The sequence below is a fragment of the Ascaphus truei genome, unplaced genomic scaffold (genome assembly GCF_040206685.1).
Source record: "Ascaphus truei isolate aAscTru1 unplaced genomic scaffold, aAscTru1.hap1 HAP1_SCAFFOLD_841, whole genome shotgun sequence".
NCBI classification, from domain to species: domain Eukaryota; kingdom Metazoa; phylum Chordata; class Amphibia; order Anura; family Ascaphidae; genus Ascaphus; species Ascaphus truei.
The window spans coordinates 140,303-149,890 of record NW_027457179.1 but is presented as its reverse complement, the minus strand read 5'-3'; the positions used below and the strand labels follow the sequence as shown (position 1 = coordinate 149,890).

Here is a 9,588-nt window from a genome sequence, read left to right as displayed (position 1 = left end):
GGAAGGTATGAGGAGGGAGAGATATGAGGAGCTGGGGGGAAGGTATGAGGAGGGGGAGATACGAGGAGCTGAGGGGAAGGTATGAGGAGGGGGAGATACGAGGAGCTGAGGGGAAGGTATCAGGAGGGGGAGATACGAGGAGCTGAGGGGAAGGTATCAGGAATTGGAGATACGAGGAGCTGGGGAGAAGGTATGAGGAGGGGGAGATATGAGGAGCTGAGGGGAAGGTATGAGGAGGGGGAGATATGAGGAGCTGAGGGGAAGGTATGAGGAGGGGGAGATATGAGGAGCTGAGGGGAAGGTATGAGGAGGGGGAGATATGAGGAGCTGAGGGGAAGGTATGAGGAGGGGGAGATATGAGGAGCTGAGGGGAAGGTATGAGGAGGGGGAGATATGAGGAGCTGAGGGGAAGGTATGAGGAGGGGGAGGTATGAGGAGCTGAGGGGAAGGTATGAGGAGGGGGAGATATGAGGAGCTGAGGGGAAGGTATGAGGAGGGGGAGATATGAGGAGCTGAGGGGAAGGTATGAGGAGGGGGAGATACGAGGAGCTGAGGGGAAGGTATGAGGGGGAGATATGAGGAGCTGAGGGGAAGGTATGAGGAGGGGGAGATATGAGGAGCTGGGGAGAAAGTATGAGGAGGGGGAGATATGAGGAGCTGAGGGGAAGGTATGATGAGGGGGAGATATGAGGAGCTGAGGGGAAGGTATGAGGAGGGGGAGATATGAGGAGCTGAGGGGAAGGTATGAGGAGGGAGAGATATGAGGAGCTGAGGGGAAGGTATGAGGAGGGGAGATATGAGGAGCTGGGAGAAGGTATGAGGAGGGGGAGATATGAGGAGCTGAGGGGAAGGTATGAGGAGGGGGAGATATGAGGAGCTGGGGGGAAGGTATGAGGAGGGGGAGATATGAGGAGCTGAGGGGAAGGTACGAGGAGCGGGAGATATGAGGAGCTGAGGGGGAGATATGAGGAGCTGAGGGGAAGGTATGAGGAGGGGGAGATATGAAGAGTTGAGGGGAAGGTATGAGGAGGGGGAGATATGAGGAGGGGGAGATATGAGGAGCTGAGGGGAAGGTATGAGGAGGGGGAGATATGAGGAGCTGGGGGGAAGGTATGAGGAGGGGGAGATATGAGGAGCTGAGGGGAAGGTATGAGGAGGGGGAGATATGAGTAGCTGAGGGGAAGGTATGAGGAGGGGGAGATATGAGGACCTGAGGGGAAGGTATGAGGAGGGGGAGATACGAGGAGCTGAGGGGAAGGTATGAGGAGGGGGAGATATGAGGAGCTGAGGGGAAGATATGAGGAGGGGGAGATATGAGGAGCTGGGGAGAAAGTATGAGGAGGGGGAGATATGAGGAGCTGAGGGGAAGGTATGATGAGGGGGAGATATGAGGAGCTGAGGGGAAGGTATAAGGAGGGGGAGATATGAGGAGCTGAGGGGAAGGTATGAGGAGGGGGAGATATGAGGAGCTGAGGGGAAGGTATGAGGAGGGGGAGAAATGAGGAGCTGAGGGGAAGGTACGAGGAGCGGGAGATATGAGGAGCTGAGGGGGAGATATGAGGAGCTGAGGGGAAGGTATGAGGAGGGGGAGATATGAAGAGTTGAGGGGAAGGTATAAGGAGGGGGAGATATGAGGAGGGGGAGATATGAGGAGCTGAGGGGAAGGTATGAGGAGGGGGAGATATGAGGAGCTGGGGGGAAGGTATGAGGAGGGGGAGATATGAGGAGCTGAGGGGAAGGTATGAGGAGGGGGAGATATGAGGAGCTGAGGGGAAGGTATGAGGAGGGTGAGATATGAGGAGGGGGAGATATGAGGAGCTGAGGGGAGGTATGAGGGGGAGATATGAGGAGCTGAGGGGAAGGTATGAGGAGGGGGAGTTAGGAGGAGCTGAGGGGAAGGTATGAGGAGGGGGAGATATGAGGAGCTGAGGGGAAGGTATGAGGAGGGGGAGATATGAGGAGCTGAGATGAAGGTATGAGGAGGGGGAGATATGAGGAGCTGAGATGAAGGTATGAGGAGGGGGAGATATGAGGAGCTGGGTGAAGGTATGAGGAGGGGGAGATATGAGGAGCTGAGGGGAAGGTATGAGGAGGGGGAGATATGAGGAGCTGAAGGGAAGGTATGAGGAGGAGGAGATATGAGGAGCTGAGGGGAAGGTATGAGGAGGGGGAGATATGAAGAGTTGAGGGGGAAGGTATGAGGAGGGGGAGATATGAGGAGGGGGAGATATGAGGAGCTGAGGGGAAGGTATGAGGAGGGAGAGATATGAGGAGGGGGAGATATGAGGAGCTGAGGGGAAGGTATGAGGAGGGGGAGATATGAGGTGCTGAGGGGAAGGTATGAGGAGGGCGAGATAGAAGGAGCTGAGGGGAAGGTATGAGGAGGGGGAGATATGAGGAGCTGAGGAGAAGGTATGAGGAGGGGGAGATATGAGGAGGGGGAGATAAGAGGAGCTGGGGGGAAGGTATGAGCAGGGGGAGATATGAGGAGCTGAGGGGAAGGTATGAGGAGGGGAAGGTATGAGGAGGGGGAGATATGAGGAGCTGGGGGGAAGGTATGAGGAGGGGGAGATATGAGGAGCTGAGGGGAAGGTACGAGGAGGGGGAGATATGAGGAGCTGAGGGGAAGGTATGAGGAGGGTGAGATATGAGGAGCTGAGGGGAGGTATGAGGGGAGGTATGAGGAGCTGAGGGGAGGTATGAGGGGGAGATATGAGGAGCTGAGGGGAAGGTATGAGGAGGGGGAGATATGAGGAGCTGAGGGGAAGGTATGAGGAGGGGGAGATATGAGGAGCTGAGGGGAAGGTATGAGGAGGGGGAGATATGAGGAGCTGAGGGGAAGGTATGAGGAGGGGGAGATATGAGGAGCTGAGAGGAAGGTATGAGGAGGGGGAGATATGAGGAGCTGAGAGGAAGGTATCAGGAGGGGGAGATATGAGGAGCTCGGGAGAAGGTATGTGTGTGTGTGTGTGTGTGCGCGTGTGTGTGTGTACGTATATTGGGGAGGGAGGTTGAGTGTGGGGAGGGGAGAAAAAAACATGGGGGTGGGGGTGTAAGAGAGAGGGGGGGAAGGAATGGGTGAGAGGGGGGGAAGGTATAGGTGACTGGGGAGTGTGAGGTGAGGTGGGGTGAGAGTGAGGAGGTGTGTGAGAAGGGGGGTTCTCGCAAGGCCGCCGAAACGTGGGTAGAGGGCCCCGGTGAAAACGTTCTTCCTGGGCCCCAGGAAAGCTGTCTGCGGCCCTGCATGGCAGGGATGTCACTGACTGCCACGAGGAGAGCAAGAGACCCTATTTTGCAAAGTGTAAGGTCAGGAAGGTCACATTTTTAAAAGTCTTAATTTTAATTAATGCCTAAAAATTTTTATTTAATTTTAATTTGTCAATTATTTTAATTTTAATTAATGTCTTCATTATTTATATACACACAAACACACACTTGCAGGGCCCACCTCCTATACACACAAACGCACACTGCAGCCCCCACCAATGGGACGCATTATGGTGCCGAGGCATCACGTGATGCCACATTGTCATGGCAACATGTCACCGCCTGACGTCAGTGTCTTGTTGTCATGGCAACGGGGTGCGTCACGTGATGTAATTTGTTTTATAAATAATTTTTTATTGTGTCCCGGTTTTTCATTTTGAAAATCTGGTCACCCTAAGTCAGTGTCCCCCCCAGGTAATGTCTAACACAAAGCATCATGGGAGTCAGTCCCCCCCAGGTAATGCCTGTAACACAAAGCATCATGGGAGTCAGTGTCCCCCCCAGGTAATGCCTGTAACACAAAGCATCATGGGAATCAGTGCCCCCCAGGTAATGCCTGTAACACAAAGCATCATGGGAGTCAGTGTCCCCCCCAGGTAATGCCTGTAACACAAAGCATCATGGGAGTCAGTGACCCCCGCCCCAGGTAATGCCTGTAACACAAAGCATCATGGGAGTCAGTGTCCCCCCCAGGTAATGTCTGTAACACAAAGCATCATGGGAGTCAGTCCCCCCCAGGTAATGCCTGTAACACAAAGCATCATGGGAGTCAGTGTCCCCCCCAGGTAATGCCTGTAACACAAAGCATCATGGGAGTCAGTGCCCCCCCCCCCCCCCCCCAGGTAATGTCTGTAACACAAAGCATCATGGGAGTCAGTGACCCCCGCCCCAGGCAATGCCTGTAACACAAAGCATCATGGGAGTCAGTGCCCCCCCCCCCCCCAGGTAATGTCTGTAACACAAAGCATCATGAAAGTCAGTGCCCCAGGTAATGTCTGTAACACAAAGCATCATGGGAGTCAGTGTCCACCCCCGGTAATGTCTGTAACACAAAGCATCATGGGAGTCAGTGCCCCCCAGGTAATGCCTGTAACACAAAGCATCATGGGAGACAGTGCCCCCCAGGTAATGCCTGTAACACAAAGCATCATGGGAGTCAGTCCCCCCCAGGTAATGCCTGTAACACAAAGCATCATTGGAGTCAGTCCCCCCCCAGGTAATGTCTGTAACACAAAGCATCATGGGAGTCAGTGACCCCCGCCCCAGGTAATGCCTGTAACACAAAGCATCATGGGAGTCAGTGTCCCCCCCAGGTAATGTCTGTAACACAAAGCATCATGGGAGTCAGTCCCCCCCAGGTAATGCCTGTAACACAAAGCATCATGGAAGTCAGTGTCCCCCCCAGGTAATGCCTGTAACACAAAGCATCATGGGAGTCAGTGCCCCCCCCCCCCCCCAGGTAATGTCTGTAACACAAAGCATCATGGGAGTCAGTGACCCCCGCCCCAGGCAATGCCTGTAACACAAAGCATCATGGGAGTCAGTGCCCCCCAGGTAATGTCTGTAACACAAAGCATCATGAAAGTCAGTGCCCCAGGTAATGTCTGTAACACAAAGCATCATGGGAGTCAGTGTCCACCCCCGGTAATGCCTGTAACACAAAGCATCATGGGAGACAGTGCCCCCCAGGTAATGCCTGTAACACAAAGCATCATGGGAGTCAGTCCCCCCCAGGTAATGCCTGTAACACAAAGCATCATTGGAGTCAGTCCCCCCCCAGGTAATGCCTGTAACACAAAGCATCATTGGAGTCAGTCCCCCCCCAGGTAATGCCTGTAACACAAAGCATCATTGGAGTCAGTCCCCCCCCAGGTAATGCCTGTAACACAAAGCATCATTGGAGTCAGTCCCCCCCCAGGTAATGTCTGTAACACAAAGCATCATGGGAGTTAGTGTCCCCCCCCAGGTAATGCCTGTAACACAATGCATCACGGGAGTCAGTGTCCCGCTGGTAATGTCTGTAACACAAAGCATCATGGGACACCGAGACACACACGCCCGCTCACGTGTCACTGACCTGTAGAAATGCTCGAAGGAGTTTGCGAGCTCCAGGTCAGAAAGGAAGAGAACAAACTCCAGGAACTGCTGCAGCTGATTCAGGGAGTGCAGGTCCGAGGAGTCTGTGCGGATATCCTGTATCCTGCCATCTATATACCGTGCAAACTGCTCCGTCACCTGCAGGGGGGGACAGAGGGACAGGGGGAGTCTGTGCGGATATCCTGCATCCTTTGATCTATATACCGTGCAAACTGCTCCGTCACCTGCAGGGGGGGACAGAGGGACAGGGGGAGTCTGTGCGGATATCCTGTATCCTGCGATCTATATACCGTGCAAACTGCTCCGTCACCTGCAGGGGGGGACAGAGGGACAGGGGGAGTCTGTGCGGATATCCTGTATCCTGCGATCTATATATCGTGCAAACTGCTCCGTCACCTGCAGGGGGGGACAGAGGGACAGGGGGAGTCTGTGCGGGTATCCTGTATCCTGTCATCTATATACCGTGCAAACTGCTCCGTCACCTGCAGGGGGGGACAGAGGGACAGGGGGAGCCTGTGTGGATATCCTGTATCCTGTGATCTATATACCGTGCAAACTGCTCCGTCACCTGCAGGGGGGGACAGAGGGACAGGGGGAGTCTGTGCGGATATCCTGTATCCTGTCATCTATATACCGTGCAAACTGCTCCGTCACCTGCAGAGGGGGACAGAGGGACAGGGGGAGTCTGTGCGGGTATCCTGTATCCTGCGATCTATATACCGTGCAAACTGCCCCGTCACCTGCAGGGGGGGACAGAGGGACAGGGGGAGTCTGTGCGGATATCCTGTATCCTGTGATCTATATACCGTGCAAACTGCTCCGTCACCTGCAGGGGGGGACCGAGGGACAGGGGGAGTCTGTGCGGATATCCTGTATCCTGCGATCTATATATCGTGCAAACTGCTCCGTCACCTGCAGGGGGGGACAGAGGGACAGGGGGAGTCTGTGCGGGTATCCTGTATCCTGTCATCTATATACCGTGCAAACTGCTCCGTCACCTGCAGGGGGGGACAGAGGGACAGGGGGGTCTGTGCGGATATCCTGTATCCTGTGATCTATATACCGTGCAAACTGCTCCGTCACCTGCAGGGGGGGACAGAGGGACAGGGGGAGTCTGTGCGGATATCCTGTATCCTGTCATCTATATACCGTGCAAACTGCTCCGTCACCTGCAGAGGGGGACAGAGGGACAGGGGGAGTCTGTGCGGGTATCCTGTATCCTGCGATCTATATACCGTGCAAACTGCCCCGTCACCTGCAGGGGGGGACAGAGGGACAGGGGGAGTCTGTGCGGATATCCTGTATCCTGCGATCTATATACCGTGCAAACTGCCCCGTCACCTGCAGGGGGGGACAGAGGGACAGGGGGAGTCTGTGCGGATATCCTGTATCCTGTGATCTATATACCGTGCAAACTGCTCCGTCACCTGCAGGGGGGGACAGAGGGACAGGGGGAGTCTGTGCGGATATCCTGTATCCTATCATCTATATACCGTGCAAACTGCCCCGTCACCTGCAGGGGGGGACAGAGGGACAGGGGGAGTCTGTGCGGATATCCTGTATCCTGTGATCTATATACCGTGCAAACTGCTCCGTCACCTGCAGGGGGGGACAGAGGGACAGGGGGAGTCTGTGCGGGTATCCTGTATCCTGTGATCTATATACCGTGCAAACTGCTCAGTCACCTGCAGGGGGGGACAGAGGGACAGGGGGAGTCTGTGCTGATATCCTGTATCCTGTGATCTATATACCGTGCAAACTGCTCCGTCACCTGCAGGGGGGGACAGAGGGACAGGGGGAGTCTGTGCGGGTATCCTGTCATCTATATACCGTGCAAACTGCTCCGTCACCTGCAGGGGGAGACAGAGGGACAGGGGGAGTCTGTGCGGATATCCTGTATCCTGTCATCTATATACCGTGCAAACTGCCCCGTCACCTGCAGGGGGGGACAGAGGGACAGGGGGAGTCTGTGCGGGTATCCTGTATCCTGTGATCTATATACCGTGCAAACTGCCCCGTCACCTGCAGGGGGGGACAGAGGGACAGGGGGAGTCTGTGCGGATATCCTGTATCCTGCGATCTATATACCGTGCAAACTGCTCCGTCACCTGCAGGGGGGGACAGAGGGACAGGGGGAGTCTGTGCGGATATCCTGTATCCTGTGATCTATATACCGTGCAAACTGCTCCGTCACCTGCAGGGGGGGACAGAGGGACAGGGGGAGTCTGTGCGGGTATCCTGTATCCTGCGATCTATATACCGTGCAAACTGCTCCGTCACCTGCAGGGGGGGACAGAGGGACAGGGGGAGTCTGTGCGGATATCCTGTATCCTGTCATCTATATACCGTGCAAACTGCTCCGTCACCTGCAGGGGGGGACAGAGGGACAGGGGGAGTCTGTGCGGGTATCCTGTATCCTGCGATCTATATACCGTGCAAACTGCTCCGTCACCTGCAGGGGGGGACAGAGGGACAGGGGGAGTCTGTGCTGATATCCTGTATCCTGTCATCTATATACCGTGCAAACTGCTCCGTCACCTGCAGGGGGGGACAGAGCGACAGGGGGAGTCTGTGCAGATATCCTGTATCCTGTGATCTATATACCATGCAAACTGCTCCGTCACCTGCAGGGGGGGACAGAGGGACAGGGGGAGTCTGTGCTGATATCCTGTATCCTGTCATCTATATACCGTGCAAACTGCTCCGTCACCTGCAGGGGGGGACAGAGGGACAGGGGGAGTCTGTGCTGATATCCTGTATCCTGTCATCTATATACCGTGCAAACTGCTCCGTCACCTGCAGGGGGGGACAGAGGGACAGGGGGAGTCTGTGCAGATATCCTGTATCCTGTGATCTATATACCATGCAAACTGCTCCGTCACCTGCAGGGGGGGACAGAGGGACAGGGGGAGTCTGTGCGGATATCCTGTATCCTGTGATCTATATACCGTGCAAACTGCCCCGTCACCTGCAGGGGGGGACAGAGGGACAAGGGGAGTCTGTGCGGGTATCCTGCGATCTATATACCGTGCAAACTGCCCCGTCACCTGCAGGGGGGGACAGAGGGACAGGGGGAGTCTCTGCGGGTATCCTGTATTCTGTCATCTATATACCGTGCAAACTGCTCCGTCACCTGCAGGGGGGGACAGAGGGACAGGGGGAGTCTGTGCTGATATCCTGTATCCTGCGATCTATATACTGTGCAAACTGCTCCGTCACCTGCAGGGGGGGACAGAGGGACAGGGGGAGTCTGTGCGGATATCCTGTATCCTGCGATCTTTATACCGTGCAAACTGCTCCGTCACCTGCAGGGGGGGACAGAGGGACAGGGGGAGTCTGTGCGGATATCCTGTGATCTATATACCGTGCAAACTGCTCCGTCACCTGCAGGGGGGGACAGAGGGACAGGGGGAGTCTGTGCGGATATCCTGTATCCTGCGATCTATATACCGTGCAAACTGCTCCGTCACCTGCAGGGGGGGACAGAGGGACAGGGGGAGTCTGTGCGGGTATCCTGTGATCTATATACCGTGCAAACTGCTCCGTCACCTGCAGGGGGGGACAGAGGGACAGGGGGAGTCTGTGCGGATAGCCTGTATCCTGTGATCTATATACCGTGCAAACTGCTCCGTCACCTGCAGGGGGGGACAGAGGGACAGGGGGAGTCTGTGCGGGTATCCTGTATCCTGTGATCTATATACCGTGCAAACTGCTCCGTCACCTGCAGGGGGGGACAGAGGGACAGGGGGAGTCTGTGCGGATATCCTGTATCCTATCATCTATATACCGTGCAAACTGCCCCGTCACCTGCAGGGGGGGACAGAGGGACAGGGGGAGTCTGTGCGGATATCCTGTATCCTGCGATCTATATACCGTGCAAACTGCTCCGTCACCTGCAGGAGGGGACAGAGGGACAGGGGGAGTCTGTGCGGATATCCTGTATCCTGTCATCTATATACCGTGCAAACTGCTCCGTCACCTGCAGGGGGGGACAGGGGGAGTCTGTGCGGATATCCTGTATCCTGCGATCTATATACCGTGCAAACTGCCCCGTCACCTGCAGGGGGGGACAGAGGGACAGGGGGAGTCTGTGCGGATATCCTGTATCCTGTGATCTATATACTGTGCAAACTGCTCCGTCACCTGCAGGGGGGGACAGGGAGAGCTATCACCTGCAGGAGGGGGTGGGGGGGGCAGGGAGAGCAGTCACCTACAGGGGGATTG

General features: G+C 55.7%; 1 protein-coding gene across 1 annotated transcript in view; it reads right to left on the bottom strand.

Moving 5' to 3' along the window:
* Nucleotides 1–5,170: 5,170 nt before the first annotated feature.
* LOC142486400 (cullin-9-like) overlaps nucleotides 5,171–9,588 on the bottom strand; it is a 144,234-nt gene continuing 139,816 nt past the window's right edge. Inside the window, exons 15-16 of the mRNA XM_075584994.1 lie at nucleotides 5,345–5,502; nucleotides 5,171–5,240 (exon numbers count right to left, since the gene is read on the bottom strand). Coding sequence (XP_075441109.1) covers nucleotides 5,171–5,240; nucleotides 5,345–5,502 — 228 coding nt within the window. The remainder of the gene's footprint in view (nucleotides 5,241–5,344; nucleotides 5,503–9,588) is intronic.